Source organism: Pristiophorus japonicus, chromosome 9 (assembly GCF_044704955.1).
Source record: "Pristiophorus japonicus isolate sPriJap1 chromosome 9, sPriJap1.hap1, whole genome shotgun sequence".
Taxonomy (NCBI): Eukaryota; Metazoa; Chordata; class Chondrichthyes; family Pristiophoridae; genus Pristiophorus; species Pristiophorus japonicus.
Window position 1 is genome coordinate 137,721,922 of NC_091985.1, and position 23,965 is coordinate 137,745,886.

A 23,965-nucleotide genomic window follows, 5' to 3' on the forward strand; every position below is an offset into this window, starting at 1 on the left:
AAAAATTCTCCTAATTTCCCCTCTAGTTCTTCTGCCAATTATTTTAAACCAAGTGGGTTACCGACCCACTTGGCAACAGTTTCTCTGTTTGCTCTATCGAAACCCCTCATAATTTTGAGTACTTCTATTAAGTCTTTCCTTAACCTTCTCTGCTCGAAGGAGAACAATACCAGCTTCTCTAATCTCTCCACATACCTTAAATCCCTTATCCCTGGTATCATCCTGGTAAACCTCCTCTGTACTCTCCAAGGTCTTGTACACCGTACTCCTGCTGAGGCCTAACCAGAGATTTGTACACATTTAGCACGACTTCCTTGCTTTTGTATTCAATACCCCTATTTACAAAGCCAAGTATCGCATACGCTTTCTTAACCTTCTCAACTTGCCCTGTCACTTTCAGAGATTTGTGAATTATCCCTACTCTGTGGCCTAGAAGTTCCCTACCTTAGCGCTGACCGTTAATGCTGGTTTTCTTGAAGAAAATGGTGGTTGCCTTGCTTCCGCCTGCTTCTGGCGCATGACATGATGGCCACCATTTTGGAGAGGTCGCTCGCGCTGCTGTTGCCAGCGCACTCCTTTCCAATGCAAATGTGCAGATCATGACGTTAATTGCCAGGCACTGCCTGATTTGATGCACGATTGCGATTTTGGATGTCTCCACACGCCATAACGCCCTCTCCAAACCAGGCATGAAAGTACCTGCGTGTAGCAGTACTGCAGCAATGCTGTCGGCGCTTCTTGAAGGGACATGCACATCTTTCAGCTGTCTCGATTTCAGCAGTTTTTTATATTTTATTTAAGTAGTGACTAGGTGCAATACATTTTAAAAAGTTGTTAGTGTGCAGGGAGTGCTGCTGGATGCTTGCAAGGATTTGGATGTTAAAGGAAGGCTTCTGAGAAGACCACTTGCTCACAGACCTGTGGGGGTGGGGGGGGCGGTGGTGGGCACATGGAGATGAAGCAGAGGCAGTAAAGGGGACAAGCTATGTTATGTTTGGAATAACTCCACAAGACTGTATATTGTAAGCTCAAACTGTTGTGACCTTGGTCTATTTAATGTAACTCCAGAATGAGGAAGCAGCATGGTAGACTGCCTTTTATACCTGCTTGCCCAGGGTGTGCAGGTGACCATTGGGTCTCCCACAGGTGTGTCCCCTGGTGGCAAGTCTTACACATTGGTAATGTTTACAGACATAACAAGCTGCTCACAGAGGGAAGCGGAAGGAAGGAGGGAACCCAGACAGCCCCTTTCCAGTCGGGATTTCCGGGATGGAATCATTCGCCTGTGGTACCAGTGAACACAACACCAATTCCCCTTTCAACATTTGTTTCACACCTTACCTTCCCTCTGTTACTGACCATCACAGCATCCTCTTGACCACAATACTGAAATAACAGGCACCACAAAGCAAACTTTCCAATCCAACTTTATTCATATATGCATCCAATATTACATCAAAAATATCAACTAATCACCCATGTGCATTCATTAGTGACTGTCACGCAGTGCTACCCCAGTAGCTGCGGTAGGGCTGGTGGAAGGCTGCTGACTCAGTGGGGACACTGCAGATGGCTTTGCAGGACGACCTCGAGGAGCTGGTGGCTGGGAGTGTGAAATCGAGTGACGGTGTTTCTTCTTCTTCCTCTTCACTTTCCTCTCCCTCTTCTTGGTCAACCACTGGCTGGACAGGCTGGATATCTTGAGTATCTGAAATGAGGAAAGCACAAGGGTAGGGCTGCAGTGAGGAGAGGGCGGGAAAGCAAGAGCTTGCATGCTTGTACATCAGAAGAGATTGTGGGGTGTGAGAAGGGGGATAACATCTGAGGATACCAGCGACTTGTATTCTTGCAGCCCAGCTGCTGGCCAAGGGCTCAGCCCTGCCCCTGCCAAGAATGGGCAGCACCGTCTCCTCCAAGGGGGATGAAGTGAAGCTAGGAATGTGAGGTGTGCCTTGTGTTTGGTAGAGATTGTTGGTAGGTGAGTGATTGGGGAGGGGGTCATACATTGATCAGTGGGTGAGGCTAGTTTGGAATGATTTTAAATGTTTCCTTATCAGAATGCAGTTAAGCATTAAGGGCTAGAGACTGCCTATTTTTTGAATGATTTTAAAACATTTTTCAGAAGGCTGTTCCCCCGCCCCCCCCCCTTTAAGGGCTCGAGACTGCTTTCTAAAATGACAGCCTTGTTTTAAGTAAAGGCAGCTGCTGAGCACACAGCCTGAAGCAGCGTGTTTGTCACTGGGCTGTGCACTGAAATCATTCAGATCAGCGAACAGCTCCAAAATAACGTGCTGCCTGTGATTTTTTTTTTTAACGGGCGTGAGCAAATCTCACCCCTCAGTGGCACAGCCCGTTTTTGGGCCCTATTGTATTTCTAGGCGATAGTCTCCAGCCTCCTAACCAATTCCTTCCCATGTCAATAGGTTGTCTCCAATTCCATGTGCTTCCATTTTTCCTAACAGTCTCCAGTGTGGAATCTTACTGAATGCCTTCTGGAAGTTCACATAATCTCCTTCCATAGACACTCCTTTACCTTCCACATTAGTGACCTTTTTTTAAAAAAAAAAATTCAACTTGGTTAGTTCGGCTTGACTTGTGCTTTACAAATCCATGCTGGCTTTCTCTGATCAGTTCTTATATGTCCAAGTACTCTAATCACACTGTCCCTAATAACAGATTTCACTAACATGTCCGTCCCCCCCCCCCCCTCTCCCTCCCTCCTTCCCCCAGTCCCACCACAACAACTGTTGGACTCAGAGGTTTAATTTCTTGGTTTGTGTCTCTCTCAAATAATGACTGGCAATTTTCCAATGCAAAGTTCCAATGTTGTTATAGCTAGAACATTTATCTTTTGATGTTGCAACAACAAATTGGATTAAAAAAAAAATAGAAAATTTGTGACTGCTAGTTTATTGTGCTAACTTTTTTGTCATACACATTCACGAGGACCACTAATCATATTGTGATGCGTATGTATAGTTTTGAATAAATAAGTCAGTACTTCTTGCGCTACAGTGCAACACACTTCATTGTATACCTATATCCTGTGGGTTGAAGGAATAACCTGACTGAGATTGATGGTGATTTCTGTGAAAAGTAGAATAAAGTCCTTTATCATAACGTATAAGAGTAAAGCACAGAGGTCTTTTGAATCCGATAACGACTGGAGCTGTCTGTGACATTAAAAAATGGTTACATGTTTGTTTTATTTTCCCAGGCTATTGCTCATTATGAACAAGCTGCAGATTACTATAAAGGAGAAGAATCAAACAGGTATTTAACAGTATATACTTGTAATGAATAAATAAATCATATTTCTATTAACATTGCATTAAGAAGCCCGACTGATTTGGCTATTCTTATTTCAGTTCAGCTAACAAGTGTCTGCTGAAAGTGGCTGCATACGCAGCACAACTAGAGCAGTATCAGAAGGCAATAGAAATCTATGAGCAGGTCAGTTACCATAAAGAACTCATTTTATTCTGCATTTGTCCCACCTCTTTCTGCAAGATTTATGCAATCCTAATAGTTTTTTGTATTTCTTTCTTCCATTTTGTTCATTAGCCAGAGTGGGAGGGGCACCATGGCCATATGGGGAACTGCTACATTTATGGGTCTTTTTAACCTTATAACCCTAGGTCATTTCAGTGTTCTCATCTTGGATCACTCTCATAGGTGTGTCCAAGCTCTTCGAACCTTTTGAGTGTGTCTTGTCCTAGCCTTGAGACCTAGTTAGGTTTTTGGTAATGTATCCAGATGAGCACATGGCAAACCCAAATTGCTAATTGCTTTTAGATATTTGAATATCTTCTGCATCTACAAGATCTCACTTCCAGTCGTCAAACGAGGCAGACCCTCACAGTAGACCTCGTCTTCAAGTTTAAAATATCAATTACATTTATCAAACAAACAATGAACAAGTGATGTAATACAATTTTATATTAAACTAACTCCTCAAGTAGACAAAATAATAAGATGATGGGGACGAGTTTCCTCATCATTGTCAGTGTGTTAATGGTGCATAAACAGTGCAGGGAATTTTCTTAGACAGGAAAATTGTGCAAAGTCAATAAAATAAAAATGGGGGGGGGGCAGCGGGGGGAAGATGTAAAACAGGCTGCCGACTTGCTATCAGCCATTTTACACTCGCTCAAAGTCAAGCTCTACCCCTTGTATCAGGATTGTAATTGCTGCCAAAACTTAGATACAAGTATAAAAATTACTTATAGGGCTATCTATTGGAGCTGGAACTAAACCCAGACCCCAGGTAAGAGACCAGTATCTGACCCACTGTAATATTTAGTTCTTAAGGAATACATTAAAGACATTAATTTAGTAACGACTAAAAGAGTTGGGAGCGAAATGCCATTTTATGGAACATCATTTTGCCTGTGTCCCATCACCAACATGTAAATGAAGCTCTTGGGAACCATGTGTCTGTGGAAGCACCTGATATGTGGCCTATGCCCAATATTGGAAAAAATGCCAAGTAGTCTGGATCTCCATTATGGAGACTGATGCAGGTGCCCCCTCTCGCACGCATCCTAACAGAGAGAAGACAAGGAAATGAGAGTGCACTACCTCCCTCCCCCATGCTACAGGAACAGTGACCAAATCTAACTATGGTATGGGGGAAGGTAAGAAGCTCCTGAGCACTCTGTCCAGCTACATCCCACCCCACTATGGGTATCAACAGCAAAACACTCTCATTTTCAACATTATAAGAGAATAAGGGGTTGGCCATTTAGGACTGAGATGAGAAGAAATTTCTTCACTCAAAGGATTGAGAGTTTCTGGAATTGTCTACCCCAGAGGGCTGTGGATGCTCGGTCGTTGAGTATATTTGAGACAGAAATTCCTAGATTTTTGGATATGAAGAGAATCAAGGGATATGGGGATAATGCGGGAAGGTGGTGTTGAAGTCGAAGATCAGCCATGATACTGAGTGGCAGAGCAGGCTCTAAGGGGCCGGTATGGCGTACTCCTGCTCCTATTTCTTATGTTCTTATTAATATCCAATTTTGTCAACACACTTACGGGATTTGCCTGCAAATGCTTGGTACAGTTGAACCAGATTGAGATAAAAGAATCCAGAAATCAACAGACCAATGTAAGAAATTCTGTGGGTTAGAATTCTTTTGCTATATTACTGAACCGCATGAGAATGACTTTGATGAGTTCTTTTTAAAAAAAAAAAAAATAAAATGCATGTAAAATATCTCAAAGTATTGTTGATCAGTTCTGTTTTAAACTTCTTGGCACAAAATTTCTATCGAGGTTCTCCCGACCTTTTCCTAACGTCGGTAGTAGATTGGAGAAAATAGTCATTTACACCATTTCTCCAGGGTTTCCGTTGAAGTTGTGATGGCCGTTTAGGAGAGCCTCATGGATATTCCAGGTGCTCTGTTTTATATGCTTATCTGTTTGTGCTCGTCATCTGTGTATTGGAGTGCTTTTTGTCCTGCAGGTTGGGACCAATACCATGGACAACCCATTGCTGAAATACAGTGCAAAGGAATATTTTTTCAAAGCAGCACTGTGCCATTTTATTGTTGATGAGTTGAATGCTAAGGTAGGTGCAGCATCATTCTTAAACATCAGTACTTGGGGGACTGGGTGCACAGTGGAACTTGGCGGTAGAAACGAGCTCGGACTGATGGTGAAGGTTTATTTCGGCTGGTTGCAAGGTTCCTAAATGAAATTAGTTTGAACAGTTGCAACCCAGTTTCCCTAGGGCCAGAAAATAAAACTGCCCCAATTGGAAGTTAAATTAGCAATCTCAATTGATGAGAGCAGAAAAATTATTGGTTAGAATAATGAAAATATCACACTGGTGCAGGAAGTGGTCTAGTTCTGGAGATGCGTTTATAGCACACTTTTGGGGTGAAATAGAAATTAGTTTTACATTTGCACACCACTAACATCCTTCAACTTGTTGTGTACAAAACCTCACCGAAAAATTTTAGGAAGGTGGGGGGAAAGAAAACGGTTGCCGTGACAGCCATGTTTAGAAATATTAGCCTAGATTTTCTAACTGGCATTATTTGGGTTACTAGCAGCATTAAAATAACACTGGAAAATCCAGGCTATTTTATTTAAGGGATTAATGAAAATTACATTAGCGATTAATGAAAATATTGCACCTGGAGTGTTGTTGGTAGAGGCAGGTAATAGACCTGTCTCTGCCTGATTCACCTTTTGGTGATGCAGAGATGTACCTTTGCCAGAGAACATGGATGGTGGTTGCTGTATAGAATGTACAAGTCTTCCTGGGACTGGGAAAGTGAGTTTGGAACTTGGGCTGAGATGTAAACACATTTTAAAAACGTTTTTTTTAATTGTGGTAGGTGGGGAGGGACTATTTGTTGTAGGGAAAAGAGGGAATACAATTGAGTGGCATACATCACCCTTCATTCCCCCAGGGTTCCATCTTATGGAAAGGCAGAGAGAGAATAAAATAGCATCAATGTACTGTCCCCATATCTTTGTAAGGGGAGGTAACTTATGTGTGATCCGATTGGAGGCGTTTCTCTGTATTAGATACTCCTGATGGAGATGCTAACATTTACTGTGTACAGAAGTATCTTACTAAAGTGTACTTGGAAATGCTTCTTATGAACATAAGTGTTAATAAGAAAGAGAACCGGTTCATGTAAAAATAAGTTAAATATTTTATTTTTTTCCTCCATTTCGATTTTGCATTTTTAATAAATATGTAATGAAATTAATTTATTATTTCAACATAGCTTGCTCTGGAGAAGTATGAAGAAATGTTTCCAGCATTTTCAGACTCACGGGAATGTAAACTTTTAAAGGTAATGCTTGAGATCATTGCACTATGGTCTCAAAAAAAGGGTTTGCAATCTGTCAAGATGAATAGATACTGTATAACAGGCATATAGCATTTTGAAAAAGTTTACTGCTAAATTCTGGCAGCAGTGGGAAACTCAAAGGAACTGAGAAATCTAATTGAACATCAGTAGCCATTAGGACTATGAGTATGAATCTCCAGAATACTCTTCTCATTAAAAGCTGAATTTCCACCACAATTTAAAAAAAAATGTAAAATTCCTCATTATTTACAAATATATCTTCAGATGCTGGGGAAGATTTTTAGTTCAGCTGGTTGTATAAATATCTCTAGCCTGCTAATCCCTGATACTGTATAAAAGGTTATTTTCATGGCAAATGTGTCATTTTCATTTGCAGGTGATTGTAGAAATAGCTGTTACAATACACTGCTTCCTGCTGTCCATCATTCTCTTTATATGTTCCTCCTTTCCTCATAAATCGCATACCTATTTGAAGACAACAGCCATGATTCTTTACTGAAATAAGTTTTGAATTAAAAGTCTGAACATTTTAACTCGCATGCCAGTGTAATGAAATAAATGATACGACCGAGTAAAATAGAATGCAGTTGGTAGTGGTGGGGACTGGGGATTTGAGTTCTGGTCTTGGGCGGGTCCAAGGACACTAGGACCGCTGGTGTTACCCAAGGTCAGGATCGGAGTACCTACTGATGCCACTCTCAGTGGCGTTAAATCTTGCAGTCCCATTTCAAGGTTCAAGGAAAGGCTCGGCTCCAATAAGTATTAAAAAAGAATGTTGCAAGAATAAATATTTATATCGACAGAAAGAGGTAGAATTAAAATTATCAGTTACAAATTCTTTGAAACGATTCCTAATTGATGATCCATCTTCAGAACATAGACACAGCCACTGGGGGGCAATAAGTGGATGTATTCTTTCCCTCAGGACAATTTCTTTTTTGGCATGTGGTATGTCCTACTCTCCAAATCCCAGAACTGTCCCAGATATCCCCTTTGTCATGTCTGTTTCTCTACCTCTGTGGTCACTTTGTTCATCACGGCTGGTGTGACAACAGTTGGATGATAGCCCCATTGTGTACACACATCTGCATTTATAATTGACTGACTGTTTTTCTTTTTTGTTGATAGAAATTGCTTGAAGCTCATGAAGAACAAAATGGTGAAGCTTACACCGAAGCAGTAAGTACTGGCAATTTGTGAAATGTTCACACGTTCTATTAATGTTTCAGATTTTCAATTAGTGTGTTTGTTTCATAAACCTAGGTTTATATTCATGGCGATGTGAGAGTTTAGGTTTGTTAATTGTCAAATCTGTTGAAAGAGTTCAGGAATTACTGATCTAATGCTGGTGCAAAATATAGGGTGATGTGCAACGTTCCCACTAAACTGGTCTGGAGATCCAGCGCAGGCCACCCATCGGCTTTTAAATGGGGGAAAAAAAACGAGTATCATGAAAATTTGAATGGGCCACGCAGCCAGTTACAGGGAACTCGCATGGAATTTTTTTTTTAAAGAGGGAACATTGGTGCATATTATTCATTTTCTCTGAGATACTCTGGTGCATTGACTCAACTTTTTTATTGAGAAACTCTTGCAAAGCCCATTTTTGAGGAAGAGAAACAAGATTGAAAAGAGAAGATAAATTGAACAGTCCTGATTTGGTGATGCCAAATCGGATTTGAAAACCTGTAAGTTGATGGAGGAAGGGAAGAGTGAGGAAGGTAAAGAATTCCACAGTTTTGGGAAAGAATGAGTTAGAGCAGGAGTTGTGGTAGTGATTAGGAGGCACGACATAGGAAAGTTCAGAAGCACTTGCCATAACAGCAACAATTCAAATAGAACAACAAGAAAGGTACCAATAAAGATAAAATGTGGAAACTGGAGGCGAGAAGAATCACAAATTAAATCTGATTTTGCTGGATATTGGTGTACAGGTACAACCTTATTTTTTTTTTGCCGCCACGTTTTTTTTAAATTCTGTCCATCTTTTTTCAAGCTCACAACAGCAATCATTTCTTATACAAAATAGAATGTTGAGAGTTTGAAACAAGGTGGATATCCCAGCGTATCTATTCAGTGAGTAGCTGAGGCATTCAGACCATAAAGTCCTAGGTTTGATTCCCACTCTGCTGATGTACTCAATCCCAGCTGGGGCAGCAGCACGAACGTGACAGTGCCTCTAGGTTAGGGAGAGAAAAATTGGCTAAGGCTCCTCTTCCTGATTGTTATCCTGTGACCCCAGGACAAGAGCAGCAGACGCATGGGAACACTACCACCTCCAAGTCGCACACCAACCTGACTTGGAGATGTATCGCCATTCCTTAATCATCGCTGGGTCAAAATCCTGGAACTCCCTCCCTAACAGCACTGTGGGAGTACACGGACTGCAGCGGTTCAAGAAGGCGGCTCACCACCAGCTTTTCAAGGGCAATTAGGGATGGGCAATAAATGCTGGCCTTGCCAGCGACGCCCACATCCTGTGAATGAATTTAAAAAGTACCCAAGTGTGGTGATTGGATTTGCCCAGCATCATGGTCGAATAACATGCCAGCATTCATTGTCAAGTTTCACACGTGAGTGATGGCTACTCGGCTTAAGTACTGCAGGGCTCCAGTGTATCCCAGCATAATGTCCCAATGCCTTCAGGAGAAGAGAAAAAATAATTGAAAGTAAGGAAAAGGAATGGATTTTAATTTTCAGTGGGTAACCGGCGGGAAATCACTCACGAGTTAATTTCCGGCCCTCGTGCGGCAGAATGACGCCTCCTGAATCATGCTGCCAGACGATTTCCTGCCTGGAAGAGACAAAGTGGTTGCTGGTCTGTGGAAAATCAGGATGCCTGCCGGCATCTGTTAAATGTGGGGAAAGAGCTTCTGGGGCAAGGGAGGCATAAACTTCCTTTGTGGTGCCCGGAAGAGCAAGGAAAGTAAATAAACTTCACCCTATTATGCTCATAAAGGATGAAACTGAGTACTGTATGCAATGAGTAAATGTGACCTTGGCTCCATTAATTCGACTCCACAGAGTGCAGGTACAGCGTGGGAGGCCTGCTTATATACAGTGCTCCCAAGGTTTCCTGGGATCCCTTGGACTCCAACAGGTAGGCCCTCTGGTGGTGGTGTGATACAGGTTGCCAAAGGTTAAATACATAACATCACTCCCTTGTAAAGTCAATAGTACACTTATTTACAGGGTGAGACGATCTGGGACTTTTCATTCCCTTGTCGATCGTCTCGGTACAAATGCAGGTGTGGGTGAGTTGGTTGGTTCTTTGCTGGGCAGCTGGCCTTGCCAGGCTGCTGGGGATGGTGAGTTCGGCTTCGTGATCAACCGTGATGTCGGTTGCCACTTGTGTGTGTTGGAGGGTCGAAGTTGGTGGTATCCTCTTCGGGTTGCTTGTAGCTGTTAGTGAACCGCAATTTGGTTTGGTCCAAATGCTTTCTGCACATTAGTCCATTGGCCAATTTGACCTGAAATACCCTACTCCCTTCTTTGGCTATGACCGTGCCAGCGAGCCATTTGGGGCCATGTCCATAATTGAGTACAAACACAGTGTCATTGACCTCAATATCGCGTGACAAGTTTGCGCGATCATGGTACATGCTTTGTTGATGCCGCCTGCCCTCGACGTGATCATGGAGGTCAGGGTGGACAAGAGAGGCTTGTTTTGAGCGCCCTTTTCATGAGCAGCTCAGCTGGGGGAACCCTGGTGAGTGAGTGAGTGAGGTCTGGTGCGGTAGCTGAGCAGAACTCGGGACAGTCGGGTCTGCAGGGAACCTTCCGACACACGTTTCAAGCTTTGCTTGATGGTTTGAACTGCCCATTCTACCTGGCCGTTGTATGTGGGTTTGAATGGGGCAGATGTGACATGCTTGATCCCATTGCAGGCCATGAATTCCTTGAATTCAGCACTGGTGAAACACGGCCCATTGTCGCTGACTAGGACATCAGGCAGGCCGTGTGTGGCAAACGTGGCTCGTAGGCTTTCGATGGTGGCGGTGGATGTGCTTACAGACATTATTACACATTCAATCCATTTTGACTAAGCATCCACAACAACCAAGAACATTTTGCCTAGAAATGGGCCCGCATAGTCAACGTGGATCCTAGACCATGGTTTGTTGGGCCACGACTACAAACTTAGCGGTGCCTCTCTGGGTGCATTGCTCAGTTGAGAGCAAGTGTTGCACTGGCGCACACATGACTCTGAATTTGAGTCGATGCCAAGCCACCACACATGGGATCTGGCTATGGCTTTCATCATTACTATGCCTGGGTGGGTGCTGTGTAAGTCGCGTATGAACGTTTCTCTGCCTTTCTTGGGCAAGACTACACGATTACCCCACAAAAGACAGTCTGCCTGTAAGGACATTTCGTCTTTGCGCCTGTGGAACGGCTTAATCTCTTCCTGCATCTCCGCTGGGACGCTGGATCAGCTCCCATGGAGGACAGTTTTTTAACCAGGGACAGTAAAGGATCCTGGCTGGTCCAGGTCCTGATTTGGAGGGCCGTAATGGGTGACACTTCGTTTTCAAATGCATCCATCACCATGAGCAAGTCTGCAGGCTGTGCCATTTCCACCCCGGCGGTGGGAAATGGTAGCCGACTTAAAAGAGCATCAGCGCAGTTCTCTATGCCTGGCCTGTGGTGGATTACATAGTTGTATGCCGACAGCGTGAGTGCCCATCTTTGGATACGGGCAGAGGCATTGGTGTTAATCCCTTTGCTCTCTCAGATTAGCGATATGAGTGGCTTATGGTCAGTTTCTAGCTCAAACTTGAGACCAAACAAGTACTGCTGCATTTTTTTCACCCCGTAAATACATGCCAGAGCTGCTTTTTCAATCATGCTGTAGGACCTTTTGGCCTTGGACAGACTCCTGGGTGCATAGGTGACCGGTTTCAAAATCCCCGATTCGTTAGCCTGTTGTAACACACACCCGACCCTGTATGACGACGCTTCGCAAGCTAGCACTAATCGTTTACATTGATTATACAGAACAAGCAGTTTGTTTGAACATAACAGATTTCTGGCTTTCTCAAAGACAGCAGCTTGTGATTTCCCCCATACCCAGTCGTCTCCCTTGCGCAGCAGCACATGTAGGGGTTCTAGCAAGGTGCTTAACCCGGGTAGGAATTTACCAAAATAGTTGAGTCCCAGGAACGACCGCAGCTCTGTCATGTTCTGTGGTCTCGGCGTGTTCTTGATGGCCTCCGTCTTGGCGTCGGTGGGTGTGATGCCGTCTGCTGCGATTCTTCTTCACAAGAACTCGACCTCTGGCGCCAGGAAAATACACTTCGAGCGTTTCAACCTGAGTCCCACACGATCTAGCCAACTTAGAACCGCTTCCAGATTTTTCAAGTGTTCGATGTTGTCCCGACCTGTGACCAGTATGTTGTTCTGGAAAACCACAGTGCGTGGAACCAACTTTAGCAAGCTCCCCATATTCCATTGGAAAATTACCGCGGCCGAATGAATCCCGAACGGGCTTCTGTTATAGATGAACAGACCTTTGTGCGTGTTGAAGCAGGTGAGGCCTTTCGACGATTCCTCCAGCTCCTGTGTCATGTAGGCCGAGGTCAGGTCCAACTTGGTGAACATCTTTCCTCCAGCCAGGGTCGCAAATAGGTCGTCTGCCTTGGGTAGCGAGTACTGGTACTGTAGCGAAAACGGTTAATCGCTACTTTATAGACCCCACAAATTCTGACCGTGCCGTCGACTTTGAGTACAGGGACAATCGGACTGGCCCACTCGTTGAATTCCACCGGCGCGATGATGCCTTCACACTGCAGCCTGTCGAGCTCAATTTCCACTTTCTCTCGCATCATATACGGTACTGCCTGTGTCTTGTGGTGGATGGGTCGTGTACCGGGAACCAAGTGGATCTACACTTTTTCCCCTGAGAAATTTCCAATGCCTGGCTCAAACAACGATGGAAATCTGCTCAGAACCTGGGCACATGAGGCGTCGCCGAATGACAAAAGCGCTCGGATGTTGTCCCAGTTCCAGCGGATTTTTCCCAGCCAGCTTCTGCCGAAGAGTGTGGGGCCATCTCCTGGCACGATCCATAGCAGGAGTTCATGCACTGCTCCATCATAGGATTGACTTCTGCACTGCCAATTACAGGGATCAGCTCTTTGGTGTAAGTTCTTAGCTTGGTGTGAATGGGGCTAAGCTTGGGCCTGTGTGCCTTGTTGCACCACAACCTGTTGAAGGCCTTTTTGATCATTATGGACTGACTCGTACCCGTGTCCAGTTCTATGGATACTGGAATTCCGTTCACATCGACTTTTAACATTATCTGTGGACATTTCGTGGTGAAAGTGTGTACCCTGTACACTTCTCCCTCCTCTGTTCGAGTCTCTAGTTCAGCCTGATCCACCATGGATCGATCTTCCTCTGCAACGTGGTGGTTTGCAGGGTTTGCAGCTCGTCTACACATTCGCTGGAGGTGTCCTATTATTCTGCAGCCATTGCACGCATAGTGCTTGAAGCCACATTGATGGGCCCGATGATCACCTCCACAATGCCAACAAAGTGTTAACTGCCTCTCATTAATGATTGATGGCGGACTCTGGGTCATCTGAGGTCATGCAGCCGGCGTGTATGCTCTGCCATGTGTATTCCTGCTTGAAAACGACGTTACTTTGTGCATATTACTAGCCGAAGCCTCTTTATGCTGCGAAATTTGTTTGGTGTTATCACTGGTGGACATAAATGCCTGGGCTATCGTTATGGCTTTGCTCAGATTTGGTGTTTCAACAGTCAGTAGTTTGCGAAGGATTACCTCATGGCCAATGCCGAGCACAAAAAAGTCTCTTAGCATTTGTTCTAGGAATCCCATCAAATTCGCAATGTCCTGCAAGGCACCTTAGTTCGGTGACGTTGCTCACCAGTTCCTAGCCCTCCGACTGTTGACACGTGTAGAACCGATACCTCGCCATCAAAACGCTTTCCTTTGGATTTAGGTACTCCTGGACCAGCGTACACAATTATTCATAGGATTTGGTTGTTGGTTTTACCGGAGCTAGAAGATTCTTCATGAGGCCATAGGTCATTGCCCCACAGATGGTAAAGAGGATCACCCTCCATTTGGCAGTGTTCTCGTCCCCTTTCAGCTCGTTGGTCACGAAGTATTGGTCGAGTGTCTCCACAAAGGCCTCCCAATCGTCCCCTTCTGAGAACTTCTCCAGGATACCAACAGTTCTTTGCATTTTCGCGCGGTTGTTCGTTACCTCGTTGACAATTATTATGCTTATAATAAAGGATGAAACTGAGCACTGTATGCAAATGAGTAAGTGCGACCTTAGCTCCTTTAATTCGACTCCAGAGTGCAGGTACCGCGTGGGAGGCCTGCTTATATACAGTGCTCCCAAGGGATGCTGGGATCCCTTGGGACTCCAACAGGTAGGCCCTCTGGTGGTGGTGCGACACAGGTTGCCAAGGGTTAAATACATAACAAACCCCAACCAGTCCATGCTGGCATTTATACTCCTCTCGAGCCTCCTCCCTTTTCCTCATTACCTCTATGGTAGTCCCTCTTCTACCATTCACTTCAACCACTCTCTCTGCTCGTGAGTTCCACATTCCTACCACTCTGGATAAAGCAGTTTCTTCCGAATTCCCTATTTTCTTTCTACTTTCAATTGGATTAATAGGCTTTCTGAAGTGAAACCATTCAACTCCATGCATTCTTGAATTAATTTGTGTTGTACTGTATATAGTATTGTACTGATGAAATTCTGAATTAATGGAATGTTTGACAGTCCAGTTGGCAGCTACCTAGGTGATTTTTAGCAGCTGATATATTCTCTAGTAGCTCTGTGTGGAATATAAAATGATACCTATCTGAAATATTGCTCTTAATTGACTGGGCTTTATTTTTGTTGGATATTGTAGGTAAAAGAATATGATTCCATATCACGTCTGGACCAGTGGCTTACGACTATGTTGCTGCGCATCAAAAAGTCCATTCATGGAGAAGGAGATCTCAAGTGAAAGCTTTGCATACATTGAGGCACCTTGCCAAAATTGTGACATGCTATTTTGTGTACTGGGTTGTGACAAACATGGATATACCTGTTTCAGTGTTAATAGTTTTATTTCATTTGTGTAATCTGCCAGATTAATGTACCATTCAACTATATTGTTGTGCCCATTCTGCTGATTAATGCCCAATTTGGGAACTGATCCCAGCCATAAGCATCGCAGCACTCTGAAAGGGCATGGTAAGACACTTTAACATTTTGCTTGAAAACCATTCTGAATGCTAGCAAAGTAGAACTTCCTTTTTTTGTGCTAGTGCAAGTCTATTGGGCAGTAACTAAACATTGCGGCAAAGGATTGTGAAGAAAGGTATGTTGTAAGAAAAGTTTCGGAGTACAATTTCCGAAGTTCTTGTGCTCTGAACAACCCTGTAGTTCATGGTGCAAGTGCAACAAATGGCACACCGGTAATATAAAAATGAATACATTGACTCTGTAGTGACACAAAATGTTACAGTTGCAAAGTTTAATCTGCGCCATTCCTTCTGTATGTAGCTCGGTACCGAGGAGTTCTTTTGAGAGTTGATTTTAATACCGTTGATTTTTTATAACCAGTTGGCAGGATTTATAGATGACTATAATGATGCAAATGAAAAGGTCAATGTCATTTTTTTTTCATTTTGTATTAAAAATGCTTTCTGTTAGTCATTCCATTTAGGGTTGTGAATTGGATGGTGTGTGTAAACTGGTTGGTTATATCTGATTTTTGAATGGTTTAAGAATGTAGTAGAACATAATTATTTCTAAACTGTAAATGCTTCATCTTAAGAGGATATATGGCCGAAGTAGGTTTTTTTAAAATTGGGATTTGTTTTTTAACCACTTATTCTACTCTTATGTAAATGTTTTTTTTAACCTATATAAGGTATTGGTGAGGCTACACCTGGAATACTGCGTGCAGTTTTGGTTTCCATTTTTACAAAAGGATATACTTGCTTTGGAGGCAGTTCAGAGAAGGTTCACTAGGTTGATTCTGGGGATGAGGGGGTTGACTTATGAGTAAAGGTTAATAAGTAGGTTGGGCCTTTACTCATTGGAATTCAGAAGAATGAGGGGTGATCTTATCGAAACGTACAAGATTTTGAGGAGGCTTGACAAGTTGGATGCAGAGAGGATGTTTCCACTGATGGAGGAGACTAGAACTAGAGGGCATGATCTTAGAATAAGAGGCCGCCCATTTAAAACAGATGAAAAATTTCTTCTGAGGGTTGTAAATCTGTGGAATTCGCTGCCTCAGAGAGCTGTGGAAGCTGGGACATTGAATAAATTTAAGACAGAAATAGACAGTTTCTTAAACGATAAGGGGATAAAGGGTTATGGGGAGTGGGCGGGGAAGTGGAGCCGAGTCCATGATCAGATCAGCCATGATCTTATTGAATGATGGAGCAGGCTCGAGGGGCCGTATGGCCTACTCCTGTTCCTATTTCTTATGTTATGTTCTTAATGTTCATGGACACAGTGGAAAAGGCTTGTTTCAAACTAGTTATGCAATATCGTGGCAGCCACCAGTTATTTCTGTTTACAGTGCATAGTTGATAATGTGGAACCTTTTCCAATTTCCAAAATATCTAAATGGGTTGTAACTACATGAATATTCTGTGCAATGTTTTATATAAAAGGAAGGTTGTTTTTGTAAATCCAGAATTGAATATTTTGTGAAAGGTTTTTGCAAGTTTTTCCACGTGTGTGTGTGTGTATGTATTAAAATTTATAACAGCCTAAATGTTTATCTTGAGGCTCTGCAGAATAGTTGTGCTGCTTTGTGTTGTACATGGATGCAAGTCCATCATGAATGCAGTGTTAGCGTGGGTAGGTGTTCAGCTGCAAATTATCATTGGGAACACCATTGCACAACTTGAGTTAAAGCTTCCTAAAACAAATGGTTCAGTTGGTCATTGTGTGAAACATCTTTATTTGTGCTTAAGACATAGGAGAGATACCGTAATGATGGGGTCTGGTTATTCCATGTAGGCAATTGATGAAAAAGGTGATTCCACTAATCAAATATTGCCTCCCCATATGGATTTAATTAAGCAGTATTATCCTTAACACTTTCAAGACTCTGTACAAAAAGGCCATTTTACCAATTGACAAGTAGAGTTAATAAGCTGAATGAAGAACTAGGATGGGACCCCAGGGAATGGTGGGGGAGAGGGGCAAGAAGGAGGTACAAGTTCATTCAAATGTCTGGCTCCATAAACATATACTTCATAAAATAAATACATTCCATCCCCATGTGCAATCTTTCAAAGCTGGGCACATTACATATTAGAATGAGGTGTGTGTTATCGCGAGTGTTTCATAAAATATCCGAAAGTAAAGAAAGCTGGTCAATGAGGTTCAGTAGTATAATGCACTATGAGCTGCTTTCTGTAATTGTGATGCACACATTTTAAACAAACACATGACTGCATTTAATGTGACATGGTGTTTTGTTTTCCACGTTTGTGATACTGTGTCATTGGACTTGATCCTAAAGTAAAATCTTTAATCCTGCTTTAGGGCTTCAAGCTTGTTTCTTTAGTGAAGATTCACCTTGCATGAATAGGTGATTTATGTTTTAAAATATTTTAACTTGCAACATGTAAATGCTGTCTACTGACAAATGAACTCAGCATAGGTATCGCTATGTATCTTCCAGTTATACAGTTTCTGTATATTCACTACTTTCAGAATGAAAATTGCAGACATGTCCCTTATTGGTTTTAATGCCAATAGGGACTGATTGTCCTTCGTGCTCACTATTGCGTATTCAAATCTGTTTAGTTATATTTGGTCATTTGTTTTATGTTGTGTTGTCCTGATGTTTTGAAAACTGATTTTTAAAAAATTAAATCCTCAACTGTTTAACCTAAGAATATAGATTGAATTAAAATTATTTATTTTTGACTAGTGGATAGAAGACTAGATAGCTAAAGGCTGTAACATTTTGTTATTTAGTGCAATTTGTATGCACATCATTTTGGATTGTGCTTTAAATGCAAAAGCAAAAATGTGAGCAACTTTGGTGCTGTGAGAAATAATTTTTAGTATCTGACTAAATTCTGGGATCACCATTCAAATTGTTATGAAGGCCCAATTTACCAAGTGGGGACATTTTCATTTAAAATAATTCTTCAAACATTTAATTACAAATGGAGATGAAGCTTTCTTTTTATAGTAGATATTAGACATTCCATTAATGGTAGATTTGATTCTTAACTTTTATTGCAGATTTTATTTAATGCACAATTATTTAGTGCTAGATCAGCTTCATATACACAAGACAATATATAAGAAAAAATACTTTGGGAACCTAATGGAGAAACCCTATTACGTGTTGCAGTTTCACAAATGCCAATAGTGTGTAATCCAGTGTGTTGCAACCTGTCACACAGAAATGCAGTAATCAGGATGAAGTAATTTAAATATCTTCTCTTGCATTCCTGAAGTATGTCTATATAGTGCTATTGAGAAATGGCTACAACTTGTTTTATTGGAGGTTTTAGCAAATGGCTTTCAAATGAGTAAAGCTCCAGCACTTGTTTTGAAGAAGTTGTTCAGATATTGGGTCAGATTTTTCTGAGTTGACTTGAAGCACAGTGACCCACAGTTGTCAGAAATGTTTTTTTCACCGCCATGAGGTAGGACTTAAGAAATCCAATCTCTGTCCCCACCCTTTAAAAGAAATATATATCTATATACTTTTTAGAAACCTAATGCCATTTGGTCTGATCATATAAAAAAAAAAGTATTGCAGCAGAGGCCATGCAATTTATCTACTGTTGACTTCCTCTTCCAAGCTCTGGCTCAGTAATTGGCAAAAACATAGGGGCAGGAGTAGAACTCATCAGTATAAGTACATAACATTGGAATACTTGACATTCACCTCTGTAAAAATGTAAATATGTTCAGAATGGATGACTGTTTTATTTTAACAAGTAGTGTTCACATAGCTCCTACTTCGATTAGTTGAAAAATTGTGACAACTGTGGGGCATGATAGCTTTAACTATGCCATATAGAGCCATGGATACTTTAGAGGTAGGGGTGAAGTTCCCTCTGTTAACTCCAGTGAAAAAGGAAGTATGATGGGAAGAACTTCACCCCCTTCATGTTCTAAGGACTGGCTGTAGTATACGTGATAAGAGGCTAGCTAAGGTGATTTAATGTGTTTCCTCTATCAACCCCCAGCTTTAATTTAAAATGAAGTCATTTGTATCTGCAAAGCTGTGTTTTTTCTTTTTGTCAGATGATCAGGAAGTATTTTGGCAAGAATTCCACTGAATTTTTCCTTGGTATTTTACCCAGTGTACTAATCTGTAATGGTGTAGAACTATTGCCACTATGTTGTGTGGATTGTATGCCTGTTCCAATGTGTTGTGTTTAGGTGTTTATGAAGTGTTGTCCCAGTGTAATTATTCACATGTAGCATGTTATGTCTTCATAGGTATTGTTAACAAAACCGTGACATTGTGTGTATTAGAAACTGTTTAATATCTAATGCATCAAGACAATCTAGTCTTTGTGGTGTTTTGTCAGATTTTCAGAACTGTGAAGACCAATGCTTCTGGAAAATAAAGCAGTTGGTCTGTTACTGAAACACAAGAAAACTAATTCCTCCATTAAAATAAAATATGCTGTCTATTATCAAAGCTGTGTTTCTTGGCTTTTTTTCCCCTGTACCTCTCGTGTGCTGCCGGGCTCCATGCTTGGTTTCCACCTTTACCTCACTTACATGTTACCCCCTCAATATTATCACCGAGAAGCATAGGGTCAGCTTCCATTTGTTAGCTGGTAAATATCTAGCGTTAACTCTTCACCGCCCCCATCGATCCCAAGTATATTGCTACACTGTCCTACTGCCTCTCCAACATTAGGATGGGCATGAACCAAAATTTCTCCCCTCAATATCTGCAAAAACTGCACATCCTCTTCAGTTCCCACCGGCAAATAAATGCCACTGACTAGATTCCATCAACCTGCTGGCTACCGTCTCCGGCTTAGTCCAGAGGTGCAAAATATTGGCATACTGCTTGATTTCCAGCTGAGTTTCCTTCCCCACATCGATTCCATTAACACCATTGCTTTCTTGCACCTCTGAAAGATCACCTGCCTGCATTCTAGCTGCCACCAAAACCGTAATAAATACCTTTTATCACCTGGGCTTCGCTTCTCAAATGCTCTAACTGGCTGCCTCGCCTTACACAATTTACAACTCATCAGAATGTCACGGTCTGTGTTCTGAAGGGGCACACTTCTATCACCCCAGCCATACCAAATTCCACTGACTCCCCATGCTCTAATGAATTAACTTTTAAGATCCTCTTCATTTTCAAATCACTTCATGGTCTTGCCCCAGTTACCTCGGTACAGCACCATACCCTCTGTTTCTCTGACACCCTCCATTCTGCCATCATTGCCTTTTTTTAAAAATAAAAGAATTCCCACTTTAAATCATTTCACATTCTTAGCCCCCGATTTCAAAACCCTTCTACAAGCCCTCTTCAGCTACACGGTGTCAGCCGTGACTCAGTGGGTAGCACTCTTGCTTCAGACAAAAGATTGTGGGTTCAAGTCCCACTCCAGAGCCTTGAGCACAAAAAGCTAGGCTGACACTCCAGTGCAGTACTGAGGGAGAGAGATGCACTGTCTGAGGAGCTGCCTTTTGGATGAGATGTTAAACAGAGGTCCTGTCTGCATTCTCAAGTGGACATAGAAGATCCCATTGCACTATTTCCAAAAAGCAGGGGAGTTTTCCTCTGGGTCCTAGCCAATATTTATCCCTCAATCAGAATCACACAAAAAAGTGATTGGTCATTATCACATTGCTGCTTGATGTGAGCAAATTGGCTGTCACGTTTCCTACATTATGACGGTGACTACACTTCAAAAGTGCTTTGGGACATCCTGAGGTTGTGAAAGGCACTAGTCGTCTTATACTTTTGGCTCAATCCACTAAACTTACTTGTTTTTCCATTGTTCTTGCTCTCTTTTTCCTGTACTTTGTAAAGTGCTTTGAGATGTATTTCTGTAAACAAAGTATTACAGGAATATTATTGTACACACTTCAAAACTTGCACTTTTTATGAATATAAGGGTTCAGAAAACTGCATCGGCATTTTGGTGCAACAGATTCAAGTTCTCACCCCAACCTGAATGTCTAAACTTTGCCACACAAGAACGAGAGGAAAAGCACATGCAGTCCAGTTTGGAGCCATTCAATATATTAGCCATCAAAACGGGATACAAAAATAACACTTGAATGCAGTGCAGACCCAGTCATTTGTTCATTTTTTTTTAAGAGGGGAAGAACCTTGGTGATGTAAATTAAATAAGGAACTTTATTTTTTTCTATCAATGTAACAATTTAGTTATTAAATGCACCAAGCAAATACATATTTAAGGACATCGTCCCTCTCCCAGCTTAGTTCTGGATCTCCCAAATAGACCGAAGGAAACCTTTTTAATGCATGTTTAGGAGTTCTGAATCATGAAGAATTGTTTGGATATGTATCCTGTAATCAAGAAACTAAACCTGTATTGGGACATTGTTGTCATTACCTCCACCCAGAGTTAAAATCAGGACCTTGTGTATGTCCTGCTCTGCTCTTGTATGCAGGAGGGGTGTCATCTTCCTCCGCTCGCTCCATGTTTATGTCTTTTCAGATGGCTAATTTGTGGAACATACAGCAGACACAGATCTTGGAGATGCTGGTGGGCCTGTTTTGAGACCTAATCTGTCTAGGTTTTTGACATGCTGCTGCAAGTGTCTGTAGTGGGCTTGATGAAGTCAGCTTTATTCCAACATGCCAAAGTGTGGCTCTGTAGATACAGCTGTCTGGTTAAGGGCGAGCATGGCCAGTCCATCTCCAATTCATGCAAAAATATGAATGAATGACCACTTTCAAGCTGCAGCTTCTAAAAATGTGGCAGCCAAAACCCTCAGGCAAAAACCTTAAAAAAATAACTTGATTAAAGTTAGAAAGAAAAGAACACCTAGCACAAAATTAAATACTATTCCTGTCAGCCCAGGATGTGCCTGTATCCATCATCAGTTTTCCATGGGTGAACACAGCACACAGTTGGTTAAGGGAAGAATATCCACCAGGGCAACAAAAGAACCACCTGCTCTTCTGTGAATAGTGCTACAGGATCTTTAATGTTCGCTTAAATAAACAGACGGATCCTTGGACCATCTCATCTGAAAAATGGCAGAGATCTGAGAACAAGTCTTCTGTTCATTATCTCTGCAGGATAAGCTACCTGCTACAGAGTGATTACAGGAAAGAGAAAATAGTAAAATACTTGCTTTAAAAATATTTTCTGGATCATTAGTTTCCTGAAAAGTGCAAATTAGATACTTGGGAAGATTTTCTTTGTTACTTTAAACATTTTAAATGTGTAAGTACAAGCACAATTGGGATTTTACAACCGATAGCAAACAAAGAAAATCTACATGTTCTCCCTGTGAGCATACACTAGATACACTAGAAAACCACAGCGTGCTCCTGTAGGCAGGGCTCCCAGCTGGGGTTGTGCATTTGTAAAAACAGTTCTCATTTGCACTAAATGATGATTTTTCAAGTAGTATTTTGTATTCTTTTGAATCATAATGACTATACAAAGTCTGTAATGTCAAAAACAATGTTCATCATAACAAATAAGTCTTGGTTTTAAAATGCTAAGTATATCCAAAGATGTTTAATACTGGGAACAATTGTTTTCTCCTATTTAACACCCCCCCCCCACCCCACAATTTTACTATAACATTTAAAAGATCATTAAAAAAATGAAACTATGTTTATTTATTCCCCATAATTGGACACAGTACTCCAGTTGAGGCCGACCCAGTATTTTATAAAGGTTCATCATAACTTCCTTGCTTTTCTACCCTATACCTCTATTTATAAAGACCAGGATCCTGCATACTATTTTAACCGCTTTCTGATCCTGTCCTGCCACCTCCAATGATTTGTATATATACACCCAGGTCTCTGTCCCAGCACCCCCTTTAGGATTGTACCCTTTAGTTTATATTGGGCCGGGGTCAAGCAAGGCTGTGTCATCGCAGCAATGCTCTTTTTGATCTTCCTCGCTGCAATGCTTCATCTCACCCTGAATAAACTCCCTGCTGGAGTGGAGCTAATCTACAGAACAAACAGAAAACTGTTCACTCTCCATCGTCTCCAGTCCAGATCCAAGGTCATCCCATCGCCTGTCATTGAAATACAGTATGCAGATGGCGCTTGCGTTTGCGCACACTTGGAGGTCGAACTCTAAACCATCGTCAACACCTTGACCAAAGCGTACGAGAGTATAGACCTTACACTAAACATCTGTAAGACAAAGGTTCTCTACCAACCTGCCCCCGTCACACAGTACTGCCCCCCCAATTATCAAGATCCACGATGAGATCTTGGACAATGTGGATCATTTTCCATACCTCGGGAGCCTACTGTCAACAAGGGCAGACATTGATGATGAAGTACAACACTGCCTTCAGTGTGCCAGTGCACCCTTCAGTCACGTGAGGAAGAGAGTGTTTGAAGACCAGGACCTCAAACCTGGCACCAAACTCATGGTCTACAGAGCAGTAGTGATACCTGCCCTCCTACATGCTTCAGAGACCTGAACTATATACAGCAGGCACCTCAAAGCACTGGAGAAGTATCATCAGTGCTGCCTCCACAAGATCCTGCAAATCCATTGGCAGGATAGACGCACCAATGTCAAGTGTTCTCGCTCAGACCAACATCCCCAGCATCGAAGCAGTGACCACGCTCGATCAGCTCTGTTGGATGGGCTACATCATCCACATGCCTGATACTAGACTCCCAAAACAAGCGCTCTACTCAGAGCTCCGACATGGCAAGCGAATCCCAGGTGGACAGAGGAAATGCTTCAAGGACATCTTCAAAGCCTCCTTGAAAAAATGCAACATCCCAATACCTGGGAATCCCTGGCCCTGGACCGCTCAAAGTAGAGGAGAAGCATCTGGGAAGGCGCCGAACACCTCGAATCTCTTCGTTGGGAGCATGCAGAAGCAAAGCGCAAACAGTGGAAGGAGCGCACGACAACCCAAGCACCCCGTCCTTCCAACCACCAT

At 42.3% G+C, this 23,965-nt stretch overlaps 2 protein-coding genes across 2 annotated transcripts in view; one reads left to right on the top strand and one right to left on the bottom strand.

Moving 5' to 3' along the window:
• napbb (N-ethylmaleimide-sensitive factor attachment protein, beta b) overlaps positions 1–19,511 on the top strand; it is a 39,896-nt gene extending 20,385 nt beyond the window's left edge. Inside the window, exons 6-11 of the mRNA XM_070889884.1 lie at positions 3,218–3,273; positions 3,369–3,453; positions 5,468–5,572; positions 6,747–6,815; positions 7,962–8,012; positions 14,733–19,511. Of these exons, the coding sequence (XP_070745985.1) occupies positions 3,218–3,273; positions 3,369–3,453; positions 5,468–5,572; positions 6,747–6,815; positions 7,962–8,012; positions 14,733–14,831 (465 nt within the window). The 3' untranslated portion in view covers positions 14,832–19,511. The remainder of the gene's footprint in view (positions 1–3,217; positions 3,274–3,368; positions 3,454–5,467; positions 5,573–6,746; positions 6,816–7,961; positions 8,013–14,732) is intronic.
• gzf1 (GDNF-inducible zinc finger protein 1) overlaps positions 1,412–23,965 on the bottom strand; it is a 62,565-nt gene continuing 40,011 nt past the window's right edge. Inside the window, exons 7-8 of the mRNA XM_070889883.1 lie at positions 20,825–20,887; positions 1,412–1,708 (exon numbers count right to left, since the gene is read on the bottom strand). Coding sequence (XP_070745984.1) covers positions 1,490–1,708; positions 20,825–20,887 — 282 coding nt within the window. The 3' untranslated portion in view covers positions 1,412–1,489. The remainder of the gene's footprint in view (positions 1,709–20,824; positions 20,888–23,965) is intronic.